At 38.1% G+C, this 22,625-nt stretch overlaps 1 protein-coding gene across 1 annotated transcript in view; it reads right to left on the bottom strand.

The window, feature by feature from the left end:
• The window catches only part of LOC118412422 (unconventional myosin-Va-like), a gene marked incomplete in the record, with an annotated part of 62,600 nt that extends 40,385 nt beyond the window's left edge, over positions 1–22,215 (bottom strand). The window contains 15 exon segments of the mRNA XM_035815272.1: positions 217–219; positions 1,478–1,687; positions 2,280–2,420; positions 3,221–3,302; positions 3,417–3,550; positions 4,272–4,403; positions 4,747–4,859; positions 5,456–5,563; positions 6,063–6,288; positions 7,401–7,490; positions 8,722–8,884; positions 9,216–9,360; positions 9,782–9,950; positions 10,443–10,556; positions 22,036–22,215. Of these exon segments, the coding sequence (XP_035671165.1) occupies positions 217–219; positions 1,478–1,687; positions 2,280–2,420; positions 3,221–3,302; positions 3,417–3,550; positions 4,272–4,403; positions 4,747–4,859; positions 5,456–5,563; positions 6,063–6,288; positions 7,401–7,490; positions 8,722–8,884; positions 9,216–9,360; positions 9,782–9,950; positions 10,443–10,556; positions 22,036–22,062 (1,857 nt within the window).
• Between the last annotated feature and the right edge of the window lie 410 nt (positions 22,216–22,625).

The following is a 22,625-nucleotide window of genomic DNA, read 5'->3' as shown; positions in this document are numbered from 1 at the left end:
GTTAGTGGACTTTTGAATCTGTGCAGCCAATCTCCTTGGTTGTGGATAAGGAACTTTGCTATTCAATCATTTCCCAACCTACATGTAATGAAATCTTTTAAGGTACTATTGACTGTTTATTTTTCTTAACTTCAGAACCTTGATGATACACAAATATTGTGGAATCACTTTCGAAGAAAGAAGTAAGAGTTCAACATGCAGTCTAAATCTTTTTACCTTCTACCGGGTGAACCACACCAAATCAACCAACCAAACCAACCAGAACATACGGGTACAATAGAAAGAATATAGAAAGGTTTGTAAGCAACATGTTCATCAGTCCAGCCAATGGAAACATGACATACATAATTGTATATATGGCAGGGCATGAAATACTTTTTGGCAATGCCTCAGGGGCTAGCCTAGCAGTACATTTTTTTCTGCAAAGTTGCAGTCTGCTAGAATTTTTACTTGGAAAATTGCATATAAGGTCCCAACAAAAATTTTGTTTAGAATTTGTTGGAATAATGAATTGACAAATTTTGTTGCAAAAATACAACACGACTTTCTTCTCTAGCCAGCTGGACTGCTGTAACTTTCACATGCAATTTAAAATTTATATCTTATAATTTCTTGTACTTCGTGCCCTCCATAGTGATTCAACTAAATTAGTGACAGCCACGGGGTTAGTGAACAATGTTAGTTTAGCAGATGACAATGAGTTTTACATAGAACAAAAAGAAATGTAGTGGATAGGCTAGCAGGACAGAAGTATGTGTCATACAAAATGTAGATTCTGGGTCAACATCAATGTAGTGAAAGGTGATAAACAAAATGATAATAATTTTCATTAGTAATATTATATAATTGTAACTTTTGAACATGTACTTGGAGTATCATTTAGTTAGTTTTTACTTGGCTATCAGCGAGCCACGGTGATTGTAGTATACATGTACATGTAGCTGTTGATTACATAATTTAATAGTGAAGTTAGTTGTTACATTTTCACTGACCAGCATTACTTCTGGGTTAAAAATGTTATAAGTCCACAACAAAAGTCAGCAAGTTGGGGATGTTTTACAAGTAGTAAGTTATGATTTTGTGCTCTTAACATCAAAGTTAGATACATCATGCCAATGAAAACAACAACAATTCATGTAACTTCAACAAACTTCATTGCATACAATTCTATAGAATGCAAAAAGTATGCAATCACAAAACAACCTATTACAAAATACAATTAATAAGATCAATATTCTTTACATACATTCGAAATTAGAACTGTTACAGTAGCAAAAACACATCTCTTTACCATACATAATAATATTATGATAAAAAATCTTAGTATGATTTAATAATCAAAAAAGCCTTTGAAAAAAGGAATAGTTATAATAAAACAAGAAAACCATAACATTTTCAAAAGTGCTTTCCACTTTTTACAAATCAAATCCAAATGCTTAAAATCTCATTAGATATAATAAAAAACAAGAAGACGTACCTCGCTCGCTCGTAGAATATTGATATGTTCCTCGTTGACCAAGTCTCTGTTTTTCTCAAGGAAACCTTCAGCTTGGTATTCCACCTTGTCAGCAAAGTGAAAGATGATGAAGGCCTTGTTGGACATTCTGGGCTTGTCGAAGTGCTTGGCTTTCTTCAGGTGCTTGTCGTAAAGCTTCTGGCACCAGTTTTGGTCAGAGCCTTTAGGAAGCTGGAAAGTATTTTAAAGTTTATACTACATGTAAAAAACTGACAATTTGAAAATCCATCAATCTTAACTTAACTTATCCTCCTCCTAAGTTTCCAACAAAAGGTCAACTTTAGTTCAAAATAAAGCCACTATAGGTGGCTTGAACCTACATTTGTACAAATCTCTGCTCCAAAAGCTATCTAGCACTTCAAAATCATGACTGAATCAAAACCGGAAGATCTGCTGAATACTGTAGACAGTCATTATGTGGTGAATTATCTAATTCATCCTGTTGCCAACACCTACCAACATTACCAAATACTACAAAGATCAATCCAAAACTTCTTCTGTCCACAAACATACAGTCACACACAATATACTAAGCCTTCTTGAAAAAACTATTTTAGAGTTTACTTGCAGTAGGACTTAAATGTTACTGTACATTTTCATGGTAAGAAATAAAAGAAATTCAATGAACTTTTCATGATTCTTATTTTTATTTCCTACATCTTTTCTTATTAGGGGAAACTATGCTGCTTTGGTGAAGGTTTCTTTTCTATGGAAGAGGTGTAGCCTATCTAGGCTGATTTTCCAAATGGTGCTCATCACCAACCTTGCACTCCTCATCAAGTAAGTCCAGCAGGCCGAGTTTCGCCTCTATCAGGTCGATGCAGGGTTGGTTGTCGTAGTAGTCAATGAACGACCACGTGATCTCTTCTCGCACATATTCTTCTTGCTCCAGCTTAAACACATGCTGCAGAAAAAAAACAAAGAACCTGCTTTAAGAACAGTGAAAATATTCTCCAACCAGTAAAAGTCATCATCTTGAACCAGTGTACATGTAGCTCACTGAAGAGCTACTCTTCTACTTTAGTGTGTTTTGTTTATTTTCAAACACCTGGGTAGCCTATTCAGCTTCGATAAACTGGTTTTCAATAGGGGCCAGTTTCACGTATACATACAAGGAAATATAAAAACAACTTACAGAGAGAATAGTAGACATACACGTCGGAACATTTAAGTACAACTGATACATGAAAGACACAGATAAATCAAAATCATAATCCAATCCAGGTCAAAAGTTTTGGAGGTCAGAGGTCACTACTCAGTACTGATTGTACTACTGGTTGTAATACAGAAGACAAATGTTATACACAGTATCTGCAGGTCAACTGTACTCAGAAATCCCCCTAGCTCTTTTTGACATGAGGACTACTAAGAACTGTAACTCTATCAGTAGCCTGCATGTCAGGTGAGCAACACAGCCGGGATAACTTTCACTTTATAAGAACAGAAATTTCTCTTTCATCTTCATGTAAGAAAACCGATTCAGGGCAAAAAATGTCCAACCTCTGAATGGCAGCCAAAAGACACATCAATGTAGAGGTTGAAGCTGCAATATAGTAGTTCACAAACCAGCAAAACCTACAACACAATTCAGTCCAAAGTTTCCATCCTAGCGTGCAGGTAAAAATTCTGCCAACTGGCAATATTGCAGGTTACTGTTTCTTCCGACAGACTGGACTAGAAAGAAATCATCTAACTGTAACGTACCTGAGTGAACTGCTGTTGAAGCTTCTCATTGGCATAGTTGATACAGAATTGCTCAAAGCTGTTCAATTCAAAGACTTCAAACCTGTGGTGGCAACAAGAATATTTCTTAATGTATAAATTTCTTATCATTCATTTACAGCCTTCAAATGATGCAAGCAAAAGATAGACTTAACAAAAGCCTTAAGCTGAGACTCACCCATAGATGTCTAAGACCCCAATGAAGGAGTTCTCCTTGGACTGTGGAGTCAGGACATTGTTGATCTTAGACACGATCCAATCGAACAGCTGACCGTACAGGAACTTGGCCAGGGCATCCCGTCCATGCATGGCCTGTAGGACAGGAGATGTGTCCCTTCCGTTTAATACTGTAAAGTTACTTATCATAGGGGGGATTTCACTTTGCGATAGGAGTGGAAAAGGTGTTTTTGTGGTGTTTAAGTTTGCAAAAACAATTGTCACATTATCTGGAATTTGGGGTGGAGTCACAGTGAAAAGAAAACCACTGTAAACATTTCAAGAATTACAGTATTACGTAAGAAGTACAGTATTCGTTTTATCCTGAGAATATCTGGGCAGGCAGAATAATAAGGGGGGAGCCCCGGGAAAAAATTATAAAGTGAATGTAGATTAATCAAAGCATAAGGGGACTAGTCTAGATTTGCAGTAGCAGTAAGGGGACCTAATTTTGCTCTTAGGTCATGCATTGGAGGTGGAAACACCATGTGCATTACTGACAATAAAATCTGAAGTGTTCACAGCATGATGGTTTTGTTTTGGAGAGGGTAAAATGAATGCCACAAACATATTAAAACAACAACAAATATTTGAAGATCATTCTACAGTTACTGTAGACAAAAGATCCAGCAATGTCTAATATATACAAAACCTTATGCCTTCTAACCAAACCAGAAAGAATTCCGAAAATCATTCCACAAGCCCTCATAGGTCTAAGTTAACCTTTAGGGCACTAAGGTAGCTGTTTGGTTACCGATTCTCTATTGTTTAAGTGGTTAGGTGGCAGGGAGAGGGTTAACATGGAACACACACTGACCTCAGATGACCTGAGTGGTTTCTCGATGACTTGGTGCACAGCTGTGATCTTCCTGTTGCACATCCACTTACGGAACTGGTTCATGTCCACTCCTAGCAGCTCTGCTACGGCGTACAGGTGGGGATTTTCAGGCTAAAGGAACGACAACAGTAAATTTCTGTCACTGATGAAACATTGTTAGCATTTACGAAAGACAAGGCAATATATATATATATATATATATATATATAACTGCAAAAAAACAGACAGACCGAAAACAATCCCTGTGAATAAGTGGGCTCTTCCATTGACCCCATGACCTGGACTGTCTGGCCTGTCTAAACTCAACCTCTTGTCACTTTGAAACGTTACCATCTTCCCACTTACTTCTTGCCACTCTATGGAAATAACTGCAGACACACAAGACCATAACAAACAAACACAACGAAAACAAAGCTCCTACACATTGAAGCAACAATGTCAGTCTTGTACTTACATCTATGAAACACTTCTCTGAGTCCTTAAAGTTTTCATCCACTTCAATGTTGCCCAAGTGCAGCAGAGCGGCCAGTATTCTGAAGATTTCTTGCTGGATCTTGTCAGAGAATCCTTAAGGAAAACCAAAAGTTGTCATTTCAAATCTCAGAGCCAACACTTAAACAGTACGGGTTAACTGTGAAAAACAAATCTTTTCAGAGACAGAGTGGATCTGAAATATTAGGTAGATCTGAAATTGATTTATAGAAAACCAGATTATCATTAAAAACTGAAAATATCCAACAGCTTCTAAAGTTTTTCTTTAAATCAGGCATAGTCCAAACAACAAGAATATTCGTTCGACATTACTTTCTTAGTTAACATCACAAACTTGCCTTTAAGTTTAATGACAATGTTATCTCACTGTAACTTAAACAAGCCTTTTTATGAGGCTGTAGAGGCAGTGGGCTGTTGTCATTTTTGTCTAGGGTACAGCATTGATTTGGAAGCCCGTCCATTACATTCCACTGCCTTCTACTCCCTAACTGAAGTCAGGTATTATAACCATTTTTACACATGGGTGGAGTGGGGAAAGTTGTGTGAAGTGCCTTTTCCAAGGACACAAAGTCAAGTCAGGTATGCCAGGAATCCCCATGATCTCTCAAGCATGTGTCAGCTAACAAGAAATTCAAAGAAGTAGTTTGTAGCCATGACTCTGAGACACGTACCTAGCAATGTCATGGCCTGCTTGGTATTGTGGAACTCCTCCAAGTCATCCAAGTCCTTGATAACAGGGTCCCCACCTTGGTTAGTGTAGTTGAAGTTCATTGGGTCACCTGGGGGCAAATGAAATCCGTTAATTATATGCATTTATCAACCTTCATCAATTTTGCCCCCATAGCTTTCTTTGAAACTGCATGTCAGCAAGAAAATATTTGGAGGTAGAATAATTCATATGTCTACTTTAATGCAAATGAACAAAATGGACAAGCCTATAGTTTCTCTGTCCTTCCACTTGCTACATAATATAACTAAATTAACACTACAGGGCATTTACTACCTTGCCAATAGCCATGGTGATAGCTGTCTGGCCAAGGTTACTGACATTACCTCTAGAAGCCGCTTAATTGCACAGCCAATTTGCAAGCGTATTTCGCAAAAATATCCAGCTGGTGCAATAATGCAAAGTGATCTTGCTGGACTGCACCGGCTTGGGATTTTGGGATTCCGTGCAGTTAGCAGAAGTGTGCATTAATCTGTTGTGCAATTAATTGGCTTCTACTACATTAGTTTGGAATGGAAAAAGAAAGGAGCAAAACAATAAAAGGTACATACTCAGACAGAAGTCCTCAAACTCAGGCAGGTCTGCGGCTGCACACAGCTGGTAGAAGATGTGGTAGGTTCTCTCGTTCTCCGCCTGGAACGTGATACGCGACTTCTCCAGCAGATACGTGCGCATGCTGGCGCCGATGATCGTGTAGTTCTTGTTGAAGCCGATCTGGATGTACTTGCCAAAACGACTGCTGTTGTCGTTTCTGATGGTCTTGGCATTACCGATCGCCTAGAAAAACGAGGAGTTACATGTTTGATAAGGGTTCAAACACATGATTGTATATTCTCATTCTATTCAAAATCTGTACTGTGCTTTACATACAATCAATGTCATGCAATACATGGGCTAAAGGCTTACGTCATTTGTGCCTTGTTTGATATTTAATGTGACTTTTTTGTTTTCTTGTTTAGGCAACACTGATTTTATTATATGGAAGACATCCCCTGGGCACCCAAAACTGATGCAAGCATGAAAAAAACTGGGCAAAAGTTATTATAATTACGAAATTAACATTGTCAGGAAGGTTGAACTGTCACCAAGGTGTAAAAAAAAATGAACTCATAAAAAATGTTTGTCATGTCACAAAACATTAATTTTCGGTTTCTGGAGGATGTCATTCATAATTCAACTTGTCATATTTTGATGCAGGCTCTAAAAAAACAAAATCAATTTTTCTGTGCAGTTCAACTTGTTTTAATGTGACTTGAAAATGTGACATTAGTACATCCAATCATACACATAAAGATCTGATGTTATAATGTGGTGTGTCATTTGATCTACATGTACAGGCCCTGTTGAAAGTGATTTTTAATTGTTAGAATTTGTTAGTAAAGTTGACAGGCAATATTTGTTTGATATCCAACTTCTTTGAGTGCCTGACGCTACTCTATCATCTTCATGCATCTCTGTTTACTGTTTCAAACCTGGACACTGTCTTTGACCAACTAGTCTCAACCCAGTCTCACTTAAACCACTTGCCATAGCCCTGAAATTGAGAATTAGTACATAAGGTTCAATCTTTAATGTTTGCACTGTAATATAAATTGTTGCCCAGCTTTAGTAATAGAAGCACATTTCATGACAAGTACTCATTCCACTTTGCCTATAACTACCAGGCAGAAGCATCACATGCTATGGAAAAAAGAACTTTTTCTGCTAAAACAATGATTAATATCCACATGGGCCAAAGCAAGCTTTAGCCTAAAGATTCAAACATGTCTGCACTTTCTGAGTGCTTTTCAATCTTAGCTTGGATTCTTTCCATCCACAGGCTCAGAAGCACACTCAAAACCGCCATTCTCCGTAAAGCCGTGCTCCGTTCCATTCCCGCGGTGCCTTACCTCCATGACGGGATTTGACGCCAGGACCTTTCTCTCGATGGCGGTTTCTGCCGAGTACTCCCCTACACTAAGGAATTGGCTCCAGTTGGTCTACCCCATCATACAGTGACACACATTAAAGGGGGAGAAACCACAGAGAGAGGGGGGTTGGAGAACAACAGAGGAATGAACTAAGGCAAAGCAGAGAAAAGAAGCATGCAAACACTGTGAAACATTGAAATCAGCAACAGGTAGTCTGATATCACCAAATGGAATCCTTTTGGGGCTGAATGATCAACAGACTGATTCTTTAGAAAAAAAATTTGGTCATGCAAAATAAAATTGTAGTAAATATCTGACAGGCATGCAACAACTCTCTGACTGGCTAAACCAACCATGCTATCATTGGTTGAACTGCCAAATTGTGATAGACAATTAGGATCAATCAATAGATAGATAAATCAACCAGGTAGAGGTCCACCTGGTTCTGTTAAAATTTTTTACAATCATTTTTGTTTTACTTTTCTTTTGATTCAGCCTCATAAGTGTATAGTGATAATTAGATTAACTGCACCAAATGGCGCTCTTCTTTATAGCAGAGAGGGTGAGACAGCAAAGACTGTTTCGCGGATCACTTTACGTTCTACACAAAATCTGGGTAACGCAAGGTGAGCCATTGCCATGACAACATAAACCTGACCGGACATTCGCATACATCCACACTGTCATGGTAATGCATTGTCTGCTCCCTGCGTTACCCATTATTCTGTTATCCGCAAAAAGGCCTATGTACAAATTATAAGAAACGTGTACAAGGAAGAGGGATACTAGGCCGTAGTAACAAGGGACTATACCACGCCCCAAGTCTACAAGCATTACGGAAGTCACGGGGAAAACAGAGAGGAGAAAAGATAAACAAGTGAAATAAAGGATTCCCAGATTTAAGAGCCTTAACTATAATACTTAAAATGTAATCCTAAATAAAATTCATCATTTACAAAAGACCAGTCCGACTGTGTTGTGGTGATCACTGGGCTATTAAAGTAAGTAGCAGAGGTCCCTTTCTTCTATGTCAAAGCACTTCTACAACTAGTACAAGGCTATATATTACATTTTTTTCAGAAATTTGTGGTCAACATACTCAAGCAGGTCTGGATGGATCATGATTATATTTGGTACACGTAGGTTAGTCTTGGGAAGACAAAGGTCAAGATTGATTTTGGACCCTCTAGTGGTGTTCCTTTGTACTGCAGCAGAACTTCTGTTTTTGTCTCTTTTGAACATAGGCTATGGTCCTGTTCTCCTTGACATCTATTCTAAATAAAACACAGGACTGACTGACCTCCATGATTGGGTTTGAGGCCAGCACTCTCTGCTCGATGCTGGCTTCCATGTCGTCTGACGACCCTCCCACGGTAGCGAAGTATCTCATGGCGTACTTTGCTGACACTGTCTTTCCTGCGCCCGATTCACCACTCACAATGATGGACTGGTTTTTCTCATCTCTGTAAAGTTAAGATGAACTTTTAAGTATTAAATTCAAGGTCCCATAGCTTTTTTGAGGCAATTGGGAAAAACTTGCACACACAACAACACAAACACAATACCTGTTTCAATCTAAAAAAGATGACAATGTGGGCCAATCTCCTGGCAGATTTACCAGTGGCATAAGATAGTATCAAAGCTGGCTAAGGAGTATATGGCTAGCCAAAGGGTGTCATCAGCCAATGGTAGCCAAACACACTCCAAGGCTGGCTTCACTCTTCTGGCAGCTTTTGATTCTACTAGCATTTTATGCTAATGTAGGATCTGCTTGGAGATTAAACGAGATCTCACCTTTGCATTTGTCTGAAAGCTTCCTCTGCCACAGCGTAGATGTGAGGGTCCATCTGTCCCATGTCCTGCCCTGTGTACGCCATCACCATCTCATTTCCGTACAACGGGAGCTGCTCGTACGGGTTGATGGCCACCAGCACAATACCTGTCAAAACAAAAAATCAAACTATTACGTTTTTGATCAACATGTGTCAATTGATCACTTCACCACATGGTGAAAGTGACTACCATGGAAAATATTTTGCTGTTAAAATAGTTCCAAAACCTATAACCTAATTACCTATGTTCGTTGTTATTAACCAGTTGCCTCTTCAATAATCTGGACGGTCATATCTGATTAATGACAAGTTTTACCACCTATAAGCTATACTTCCTGCCACCCCAGCATGTCTGACCTTTGCAGTCATCTTCCCACTCACTAGCTGTTATGAAATTAACATTGGGCACATGCTAACTTCCATTCCAGATTTGTTTTCTCTAAAAGTTGTCATGAATAAAACTAAGTTTGTACATACATGGAAGCAATACAGAATGTTGATGTTAGTAAAGTAGAAAGCCGTCCTTACCACAGTATGTGTAGATAGCATTGTTCTGCAGGAAGCGGACCTGTAAGTTGTACAGGACAGCGGGCTCGTGCAGGTAGCTGAGAGACGTCAGGTCGTTCTGACCCACCAGGATGTCCGGGTTTCTCAACGGTGGAAGGTCCTCATCGGACTTCACTTTCTTCACAATAGTCTGAAACATGTACCGGTGTCGTCAATGTTACGTATGGCTTTAACTCTAGTAAGACTGGTTTTCTTAGTAACAGCAAAAATCTACTGTCATTTACTAATATGTTTATGTAGAAAATATGACAAATGTTATAAGGAGTTCTCTGACACCTCTTACCAGAGGCTTGATCATTTTAGTCTTGAACAGAGTCACCTGTGGTTTAGGGAGCTGGTTGGTGAGGTTGCCTTCTACTAGTTCTAGTGTTTAAAAGTTATATTAGCCAGACAACTAATAGTTGATGAAAAATAATGTCTAGAAACTCTGCTTGGATGCAATCAAAGGAATGAACAGGAGCTAGACTAGGATGGATTTCAGACTACTCCCAACTCAGCTGAACTTGGTTGAGGAGTGGTCAGGAGCAAAGTTGTGGGAATGTCCTGAAAGTGTGACAGGGGCTTTACACAGACTAGGGTTCAATGGTCCCTCACACTCATTGAGACATGAATGCCCACTGACCTCTTTCTCCTCCTCCGTCTCCAAGTGCATCTCCTTGTCCCCAGGTTTGTAGTCCTTGGTGAGCTCCGCCCCCTGCCATACCAGCTCTGGGTGGGGCACCCACACCTGGGCTCCCTAAAACACAACCAGACAAACTGGGGTGAGTTTACAGATACTTAGCTGCACTGTTGTTGTTGTATAAAGTCACACCCAAGACATATTTGAACAAATCTTTACCTTTGCATGTTAGTTGGTAAAATGTCATACAATTTTAATGTTCAGACTTTTCCAAAATATTTGCCCAAAGGCCAAATGCATATAAACAAGAAATTAAAGCAGTGACAGGCAGAAGACGGTCTTACATTAAAATAACTCGTTGATCACTTGATGTATGATATGCAATTTTTTGTTGTAGTCTTTATTGTCTAAACCTTTACATACACATGGATATTGGAGATTTCTTCAGCGATTTCGGAGAAATATTGACGAGAAGTAGAACTCCAGTTCGAAGCTCTGAGGAAGATGTCTGACAGACATTGAAACATCAGCTGGTAAGAGACAAATCTCCAATATCCTATGTTCTTGTAACCTCATGAAACTATTTTTGGAAACTTAACATATATACTTCAGGTCAAAATTAGTCCTTTCAAAAGAATTAACAATTATATTGATATCAAGACTACAGGTACCACAGTTGATTTTTTTTTTTAATTGTTAGATGTCACACTCACAGTAAGGGTGTATACAAAATGGTGTGACTAATCAATTTAAAGCATATCTTATCCACAGGAAGGAACACTAAGTTACTGGCCCATTGCCAGCTACATGCAGTGAGCAGGTATTCATGCATACTTTATGCATCTCACTTTATGAGCTAACCGTAGTATCTATATGGCCACAGAAAGTAAATTTTATGGATGACATCCTATGCAGAGTGCAAAAATGACGAGATAGCGCAAAAAAATAGGATGGGTAAAAAAACAAGATGGCTAAACTTTCAAAATTGACACCATAAAGTTAATGTCTTTTAACAAGATTTGAAGTGACAAAATGTGGCATCACAACTTACAAGGCATTCATTCCTGTATCAAAGAAGTGAACTACAAAATGTAGTGTAGTAAAAGGGATACTAGTATGGTACACTGGTATCACATGCCAAGCTGACAACTACAGTCATGGCTTCAATATTCAGGGCTTGAAATACTTTTTTCTGCATACCTGCGCTGGTGCAGGTAACATTGTAAACTACCTGCACCAGACAAATTTTACCTGCACCACTCTGAGTTTAGGAAGTATGAATCATACTAAAATTGTTTAGGAACTATTGCTATTTTTCTTTTATACTTAATAGGTGGTAACAGTCAATGCAGCTAATAACAATCCCTATACATCTAAACCAAAGGAAATTTATGTATAAAACCCAGCACATGGACCAGTGCAGGTTAGGTGCAGGTAGACACCAGAAATACCTGCACAGCTCCAATTTTACCTGCACTAACCTGCATATGCAGGTGGTATTTCGAGCCCTGATATTGGTGGCACAACTATCAACTAACAACTATCCAACAAGTTTCACTTCTGCAACTATAGTCATGGCTACCTCCCTAGTGTCACTTCTGCAACTTATAATAGTACAAGTATGATTATTCAGCTATAACACAACATGTTTGCCTATTTTGGTCTGTCTGATCATCCCCGAAGAGGAAAAAATTCTTGTTTATTTTTCTGAAATCAGGCGAAAATTAATGAGCGTGCGGATGTCATCCATAAAATTCAATTGCTGTGGCCTATGTAATAAATACTATGTAATAATTTCTATTTGCAGATTGGAGCACATTGCCCCAAGATTTTTAAGGATTTTTCTGCCAATTGCAGATGGGCAGTCCAGCAACGATGTACGACATATGCTAACTAGACCATCTTAGTCAAGGACTCATAAAAGATACTTTTATACTTAAATATACATGTAGTCTATGATGAATTCCATGTTTATTCAAACACCACTCCATGGCAATTAACAAGGGATTAACATCAAAGCACACTGTCTTCATGAATAAAAAATGATTACGAGTAGTTCAGCAAGCATTTAACAAGTCTACCCTTTGAATTATAGAGATATGAATAAATCTTTCTGTCTTCAAACCTGAAAAATATGAGCAGACACCTTTTTCCTTGACCTGGCTTCATTTGATTTGAAAGTCTATTCACAAGAACAGTCAACTCAAAACTGCAAAAGAGCACTGGATTAATAAAACGTATACACTATACTACAATGTATAGACAGGATTCTTAGTAATGCTTGTGTCAATGGAAAAAATTATCTAAGTAAGGGACCACCAAAAAAGTGATCACATCGGCCTTGTGGTTCTTATGTAGATGTCAACATGAGTACAGCTTTGACTATAATACACAACGTCACACGTAAATGTACTGTCATTCAATATTCAAAAGTAGGACCAAAATTTTGTCAGTTTTACTATTGATATTCTCCCTCACAGTCATGTTCACTGTCAAACATTTCAGTAGAAAGATTCCCTTTTCTATAACACTGGTGGCCTCGTGACCTTTTCAGAGCCATGTTGGGTTAGTGCAGCAGCCAAGCATCAGGATCCATTACTGTGAACAGTGTGATGTGATACTGGAATGACCTATATGGGACCAGTTAAATTCTGTTGGTTTGACGGATCATGATAGATGACCCCTATACTGACCATCTCATATTCAATACGAAATGGTCACTGAACCATTTCATATAAGATCACCAGCTGTTCGTTTACGGAATATTTGATACAAAGCCGGATGGTAAAAAAATCTTTATTTTGATTTATACCAAAACAGAGACAAACAGATCTTGACAGACCAAAACAATACCTCCCCGTAAATCAGTAGCCTCTTCCATTGACATTTTGACCTGGACTGTCAAGTCTGATAATTGACAAACTCTATCATCTCTGACCTGTACTTCCTGCCCCTCCACAAGTCATTTAAAGATGTCTGTAATTTGTAGAACAAAGAAAGTCAAAGGCTGTGATATATTTTTACTTTTTCCCTATGTTTACCTAGCAAAGACCTTAAATTATTTACAGTATGTGGACACTGTCTCTTAGACAATTCAACCAAGTTGACATTATTCCACTATATTCATTCCAAATTTCCAATAACAACCATTTTCTACACCTTCATGTAACTACAAAAATCTAGAAAGGATGTCAAAATGCTGCGCTATATAATAACCTCAATCCTTATTTTTCATATCTCCTCAAATAAATGAGTATTAGGTAGTCTTGTTCAAAAACTGGAGCAGAACTGACTCACTCACACTCACTATCTGCAGAAAACCCGTACTGTACATACACAAATTACAGCTGCCACTTGGAAGTCCTAACTTTTCACTTCTCTATCACTGGTCACAGAATTGACCATAATCTCTTCAAAATGTGGCAGGGAAATTGATTTGCCTCAGAGTTATTGTGTTACAGGCATGAAGTTAACGCCATTAATCTAAAAATGCCACCTGCACTGGATTCAAAGGCAGGACCAAGTCAATTGCTCCGATATACCTGTCACAGTAGTAGAATATTTGTGATGAAATCAAAGTAATCTCTCTGCACTAATAATACTTCAGGGCTTAGGTGGTAATCATGAAATTCATAAAATTGAAATTTGGTGGCCCAAGCAGGTGGCCACTATCCATCAACATGCACAAAGCAGTTAATGTGGATAATGTTCAGGACAGACTAACAGAATATAAAATCTTATCTCCTGCAAAACTGTAAAATTTTCCATATTACAAATTACAATCATACATTCTACCTTACACAATACTGCCAAGGTCAATCAGGTTAGTGGTGCATCACTGGCAATAACTCAATTATGAAAGAATTGGTCTCAACATTATATTATCAATTCCAAGACTTGACTTTTCAAGTATACAAAACATCATTTTTTGGTCTTTTCATGAAATAATTTAGGTAGCAGGTACCAGTATATGCAGGACTTACAATTTGCAACTGTGGTGGCAAGCTGTTCTACCCTATATCTGCTTTCACTTCATTTCCTGCATGCTTTAAAAAAAAAAGCGACATTTGACCCGTTGGTGTCACGCAATATGTACAATGCCAACAACGTGAAATTTCACTTTTCGAAGATAGAGATCATCTTGACCATCTATGTCTATACATCCATTTTGTATACATATTGGTATACAGACTATAATATATATTTATGACATATCTTTGGGCTCGGAATCAGAATGAAACCACCTTGCAATAGCTAACAAAAATCCTAAATTTGCATTCAGATCACAGGGCTCGAAATTCATTTTTGGGAGCACGGGTGCACCCAGCTTAAAAATTTTTGGGTGCACCACTTAAATTTAAGTAACAACCTAATAGCAAAACTTAGTTACAAGCTATTAAATTCTTAAACAAGTACCATGACAGACATTTTTATTATTTTTCTAACACTTAGGTGTCAAGAATATGATGTATACTTTGATACATGTATCTTTACATACATAAACCTAAGAAAATATTTGGGTGCACACTGTGCACCCACAGAAAATAATTGGGTGCACAGCTTCAATTTTGGGTGCACCTGGGTACACATGCACCCAGTATTTCGAGTCCTGGATCATCAATAAATTTGTCTGCATTGGAAAGGTACTGTCAGTCAAACCTACATACAAGTGACCATTTTACATAACCTGGTCAATGTGACCACTTTTTGGTGATCCATACATAATTTTTCCCTATACATAAGCATAATGTCTATAATGACCACCTGTCAACACAGACCAGATTTTAATTTTTTATCGGTCTCCTGTGTAGCCTTCTTAGGCAGTTTTGATTGTAATATCATTGACAGGAAATTCTCTTGAAAACCAGCACTTGCTATCAACCTAGTAGAATGTTCAATTTTCTCCCCAGCCTAATCTTTGTCAGGATATCCCTTCAGGAAGGATGGCAGGGATCAACTGCGGAGACAAGATACTGCAACCCAGACAGTCACGGTAGACCATATAGGATATGAGATTTCCCTCTATATCGGTACATGGAAATTAGACTGGGATAAGTACGCCTTTGTGACTCTACAAAAGGAGAAACGCGATCTCGTCAAAACGTCGTACATTATTCATCTATCTGATCCAACAGATAACATAAAAATTGAAAATGTCAGAAATGAAATCTCGAAGTCAACTGTTTTGTATACTGCACTATTCTGTGTTACTATACAGTAGATGTCTAGCCGGGAAGCAGAGGCGGCGGCACGAAATTTCGTATGGGGGGGCGAACTTTACTGAGAGAATGTTGCACCACGTGTAGCGCCGGAGGCGCGACAATCCTAGGGGGTCCGGGGTAATGCTCCCCCGGGAAAATTTGAAATCATGACCCTCTAAAACGCCATTTCCTGCGTTTTGACGGGCAAATTTTGCTGCCAGACTAAGCTAGATTTGATGGTAATTCTGTAAGAAAGACACATGATTTTTAATAGTGAGGGCGATGCCCCCAAAATATTTTCATGATATCGAGTACCGAAGGTGCGAGCTGTCGCAAGGTTGGTCTGGGGAAATTTCGAAATCTGCACCCTCTAATATGCCATTTTCTGTATTTTTAGGGACGAATTTTGCTGGCAGACTATGCTAAATCTAATGCCATTTTTGTCAAAGAAAGAAATTGTTTGAGGGCGATGACCCACACAAATTTTCACCATGTCGTTGTGAGCGCCCGAGGCGCAAGTTATCGCTATGGAGGACAATTTACATTCAAAATTCGAACTGCATTTAGATTATAGCCTGTCCTGGTCAGTGGAGATGTCAAGCTTCTAAATCTAACATGGTGCCTTTGATTGAATATTGGAGGGTGACTTTCAAAGTGACTAATACATATACCTCTAATACATATGTGCAAGCAATTCCTTAAAGCGAGAGATTTCTAAAAAAATTTCAGCACAACGTTGCAAATGCAATATGAATTTAGAAAGGTCAGCTTTTGCATACTATCCTTGAAATGAACACAAAAGATATTGTCCATTATATGTATACCAACAACTTTATATTGCTAAAGATATAAGACCCATGCAGTGAGAGATCGAAAATCACTCAGGTACAGTCTTACTACCAAAAATATGTACCATGTAGCAATAACAACTTTTATCAGCTAGTACATGTGTACAGGCTATGGTCCAAGGGTTGCACCATATATATTGATACACATCTCTACTTTGTGTACGTCAAATAATTTTTACTGAAGACAAAAACAATTCCAGAAGTTTCCATAACTCATATTCAAGTTCAACAGCCCAACGGCATTATTGCACATTTGAAATTTATGGTATACTTTGAATGCCGCTAAGTACATCATTGCCGCATACCTTCAGCAAAATGGAAAGTGGTTTGTCCCTAACTACATGTAGTAAGCTGATCTTCAGCCCCTATGATAGTCATATGACCAGCAGTATATGTACAACTAAGGGTGTGACATTCAATCAACTGTAACAATAACATTACTGAATGTACCCTAAGGGCTCAAGTGGAAAGAGCAGAAAAAATCTTTCTTCAAGGTTGCTTAACTTTGTGTTTACCTGCACAGGTAGATAAAGGAATTTGTATGCAAACTTGAACATGAAGAATTTGCAAGGGAGGATTCTAAAATGGACAACAGAGCCCCAGGTACTTGGCGCTCATAACCCATTAAAATTTGGACATAAAATTTAGTGTAAGAATGTACATACATTAACATGTACTATATGATTATGATGCAGTGATGAACGAATCAGGGGTACATCTATCCATTCAAAAATAGCATACATGTTTAGTGTATGCACCAAAAACAAACATGTTGGCAGTAAAACTAAAATTGATCCAAATCTAACACGTAACAGCATACATCACGACTGAGTCTGTGTTCTGAAGTTTTGTTTGTGAAACAACCCCGCGTTAATAAAATTGGCATTATATTTATACTACTTCTACTACATATAATGATGTAGGTCTTGCGTATACACCTTTCTTAAAAAGAAGTCGCTGGTATGTACAAGGTACACAGTTTGTGTACACATTGCTACATGTATGTTCTTTCAAGTACACATTCTGATACATGCACATGCACTACTGGCAAAATGTTATGCCTACCTGAACAAACTTTGGATAAAAACAACATACACAGTAAAGGCAAGATTTCACACTGTTCAAGACCACTTCAATTAGTGAGGCTGCTAACAGTTGAGCTACAGGGACATCTCTTACACTTACGATCATAAATACAGTCTTTGGTATTTTCCATAAATATGTGCAACCACTGAGAGTTGTTTATACTTTTTCCCTTTCACCGGAACCTCTTAGAAATGTAATGCGATGGTTGCTTGCTTTCCCACAATAGACCAGTTCATTTGAAGCACAACTAGCATGAAGACGTACAACATCTTGACCACCTCCATTTACTATGCCTATCTAGTGAGTAAGTCATATCTGGAATTCTATTGTTCTCATGCAATACACCATTGTAACCCTTTCCTCTAGGCTAGTTCCCCCACCTGTGGGCCCCAAATTAAGGTAGCAAAATGCTTTGCACACCCTTTTACTTACTCTTCACTGGAAAAAACCTTGGGCTGTGTATAATTACTTCAACATAACTTGACTACATGTACAACCCTGCTCTGCAAGTATTGCACATCTAAAACTGTGGAAGTAATATCATTAGCAAGGGCTGCACTTTAAACTTTAAAGGTGTAGTATCCTTTTTTAGAGATGACCATAACTGTGCCTGAGAATATATACAAATGAAGTAAGACTAGAGAGTAGAGGGTAACAAACTTATTATAATTACCTTTGCCAGAATGGCTAAGGTTATGTTTTAGGCTTGTGAGTCTGTGTGTCTGTGTGTTAACAGTATAACTCAAGAAGCCTTTGATGGATCCCAATAATATTTGGTAGGTGGGTAGGGGTCGGGAAAACGAAGGTCAAGTTCGATAATGGGCCCCCTAGCGGCTTGCTAAGGTACTGCAGCAGAACCTCAATTTTTGATATCTCGTGTTCTGGACATGCTGTGGTTACGATTTTTGGGTGGTAGATAGCCCTTGGGGCAGAGAGTAAGTACTATTAGTTTGGACCCCCTAGCGGCTTGTTTGGAACTGCAGTCGCCGATTTCCTTTCAAACTTTGGACGAGAATAACTCGAGAACGTGTTGATGGATCGTCATGGTTTTTGGTATGTAGATAGCCCAAGTAACAATGTACACAATGGAATACCAATTATGCAAATCAGCAACTAATTTGCATAATTAATGAGGAAAGTTTATAAATCCACTGCATTTCATGATAGGACTTTCAAACTTGTCACATATATGGATGAGGAAGAGAGAAATATCAATGCATATTAATTATGCAAATGACGGCCTCATTTGCATAATTAATGAGAAAATATAAACGTGTTGACGGATTGTCATGGTTTTTGGTATGTAGATAGCCAAAGGGAAGACTTACATGATGGAATTATAATTATGCAAATCGACTGCTAATTTGCATAATTAATGAGAAAAGTTTGTAAATCCACTGCATTCCTTATAGGACTTTCAAACTTGTCACATTTTTAGCTAAGAAAGAAGGAAATATCAATACACATTTATTATGCAAATGATGCTTGATACGAAATGTTATGAACCAACTCCAGGCATATAAAATAAAATGTAATGAGTAACACATTTATGTCTACAGACATCATTCTACATAACAAACCTGGTTTATTTGGCAAAGGTATGTGTTCGTTGAACTCTAGTTACAGCTTCATTTTACAAGTAGCTTTGACAAAAAGTTAATGTTTTTGGTACCATTTGTATGTGTGTGTGTTTCTGTCAGTGAACAGCAAAACTCCATTGAATGTGGATGATGGATGGATCCTTATGATATTTAGTTGGCGTGTAGAGGTTAGGAAAATGAAGGCCAATGTTGATAATGAGCCCCAAAGTGGCTTTCTAAGGTACTAGTACTGCAGCGGAACTTCTGAGTTCTGTTTTTGAGATCTCATTAAATATCAATCATGTTTTAAAAAGGTTCATAAACCTATAGGAATATCAAGACAAGGTCTTTACAATGAAACAACACAATCTAAAAGATATTTGCACTTGTTTAGTTACTAAGGTGCATGTAATTGATAAGATTATTTTTTCAAGAGAATATACAGATGAGAAAGTGAAGACTTGCTTTTCAAGATGTTCTATAACTCAGGTAAAGAGAATCTTGCATTTGGGCATGGGGAATCAATGAAACCATTTAGCATACAAAAAAATTAATTTTTTCCCAAGTCAATAAAATAATAATCATCTGGTGTATTTTGCCAGCCAGTAGGTACCCAGTATGAGTAATGAGGCTGTTTAACGTGGTCGAGGCACCTCCTCGAGCACGGGACCCCCGTTTTACGTCCCTCCCGGAAGACGATTTCGTGGAAACTTCGTGAGGCTACAGCAATCCGGACGTCCTTGGTTGGTCCCCCATCCAAGCACTGTCCGGACCGTCGCGTTGCTTAACTTCCGAGATCGAGGGATCGGGTGACCAACGCGCCACGCAATTAATGAATTACAATCAACTTTGGCCATACAATTGTTTTTGTATTACACTTTACTATGCATTTTTTTTAATAGTAGTTGACTAATAATGGATACAGAAACCTACAACTCCAGACCTTTAAATTGTTTCACAGCTATCTCAGCATACCATTAGGGTTACAGAACATTTTCTCATTGACCCATGACTTGAACCCACATCCTCCCAATATCCTACTAGTAGTAGGCCTGTAAGGTTTTACACTTATCTGCTGTCTGCATACACAGCATTAGATAAAATATACTCAAATGCAGTCTGTCAATGTTGCTGGCTTGGGGCTGCAGTTCCTTTTTGGCAATACTTAAATCCAATCCAAGTACATTTGTAGCAAAGATTGTCTAGCAATAGCATTTATATATGTATATACATCATTGAGGTATGGCATACTTAACAAATATTATTAACCATTCTTTCAGTCAAATATTTCCAATGATATCACTGCTGAGTGCAGATGAACAACACTTTTGACAAAAAACAGTCTATCAAATTTTGTCTTGTCCAATAAATTAAAGTATAATGCACTGTTTTAATGAGAAGATTTTTAGAATTCTATGCCACTGTTGTGTTTGTTGTATTCCTATCAACAATTACGTCTAATAATGATGCCACCTTATCGCAGTTTATCTGATGAAAAAGATAAAACACATCTGTTCCTTCATAGTAAGCATACTGAACATTGTGAACAATTTTGTAACCATTTCAACATGTTGAAGGATGACTGACAAAATCTCACGACACACTAACATAGATCGACAATTTTCTGAGAAAAGTACAATGGACATTATTTGTATATACCTTTGCAGTGCATTTTTCCAGTTTTAGTTTGATACAGATTTAGATTTAAAAAATTGCTACCTGTGCTCATTACATTACTCGCCCTAGAATAACAATGGAAACTGTTTTTATATCCACATTCAACGTAAAACTACAACAGATGGGTGAATTTAACACATGTACAAAATGTAATGTATATGCATTACTAGCCCTCCCATGGGACAAGATTACATTGACAGGTGACCTTCAAAATCACATTATAAAAATGTGCGTGCACGTACATCGTTATACATACCTGAAATTCATAACTTTCACTTTTCACTGTAAATTTTGCACATGAACCGAGTACATACATATACACCATGCAATAAATTTACAAATTTGAACGATAAGATACTGTGAAAGGGGTAACATTTGTGGGGATTCAATTCGCAATAGTCAGAAAATGGTTGTCAACAGTAGTTAAAAGTTCACGACTAAAACAAGGGAATTGGTGGGCAGTAGACAGAACAAAATTTTCACACACAGTAAGAATCACAAACAAAAAAGTATATTAAAATCACTGCTAACATTTCCGCGTTTACAGTAGATGATCAAATAGATTTTTGTGCTGTGAGTCATAATTTTCCTGCAGATTACTTATGTAAGCATTTTTATGCTTCTGCTAAAAATATCGTGCGATTTTTTTTTCTATTATTAGATGTGACATATGGGTTTGGTGCAGGTGTCAACATTACATATGTCACACCTCGCTAAATCTTACTTACAAACCGCTGGGGATTTCTGTCTGAAGACCGCGTTATAATACAACCATCGTCTGTGAGTAGAATAACTCACTAGTGGACAGTTGGATAAACAGGTTGTGGACGTAAGGGAAATATCGTCATAAAATGAATTCCTGTACACAAAAACCGGATGACCTCAAACAATTATTGTCAGTGATAGAAAATTAGGATGCAGCAAGCTACGCCACGGTTTCCAGCCGCAAATCCGGAAATTCGTCGCAATTTTCTATCATTATTTCCTTAGAATTTGTTCTACAGATACTGAAGATTATTACTAAGCCATTATAAGATTTGCTGAGGTGGGAAAAGTATAATTTGAGGGAGGAATTTTAGTGAGAATTGTGTGTTGACAGGCGAGTGACACAAGCGAATCAATGGAGACCCGTCTTGCAGAACAACTTTTTGTCGCGGGCCGGCTGATATTTCTAGCCTCAAAACGTCACAAACAGCCACCTTACCTTTGTGTAAAGCTCTGCTGTCGTCATCTTGTTGTTCTAGGCGATGGCAGGCCGCAGAATGAGATGTAAAGTCCACCAGAATCGGTGAAATCCGGGAGAAATTTGTCTGCACAGAAGATATCGTCAAACCGGAGTCGCCATATTTGATTTGTGGGATGGAGTACGCATGCGCGCGGTCAGGTGAGTTCTGCTCGTCCATCCATGACGTAAACGTTGAAATATGTTTCTGCCATAAAATTTGCATAAAATGTCACATTTCTCAAAGAATTTGCATTGGCATTAGCTAATTTGATTACGATGTAAATGTTTTGGTCATTTATGCATCGTGTTTGAGGAAATGACATCATATCCGTACTGCTAATATGTTACAAAAGTGGACACGCCCCTTTAAAAAGTCAGACAAGACTACCAGTCAATTCACAAGACACCGATAATTTACAACATTCGCTACACTTTCCTGAGGACTTTTCGCTTGTCTGGAAGCCCTAATCTTTGCCATTCAATTTCTGATGCTTTCCCTCGAGGCCTTTACACGATATCCCATCATAACTTGACCAAGCATATTTATTTATTCATAAACTTGAGCTATG

Source organism: Branchiostoma floridae, chromosome 3, assembly GCF_000003815.2.
Source record: "Branchiostoma floridae strain S238N-H82 chromosome 3, Bfl_VNyyK, whole genome shotgun sequence".
Classification (NCBI taxonomy): Eukaryota; Metazoa; Chordata; class Leptocardii; order Amphioxiformes; family Branchiostomatidae; genus Branchiostoma; species Branchiostoma floridae.
The sequence above is the reverse complement of the archived record's forward strand: the minus strand, read 5'-3'. Positions and strand labels throughout refer to the sequence as shown.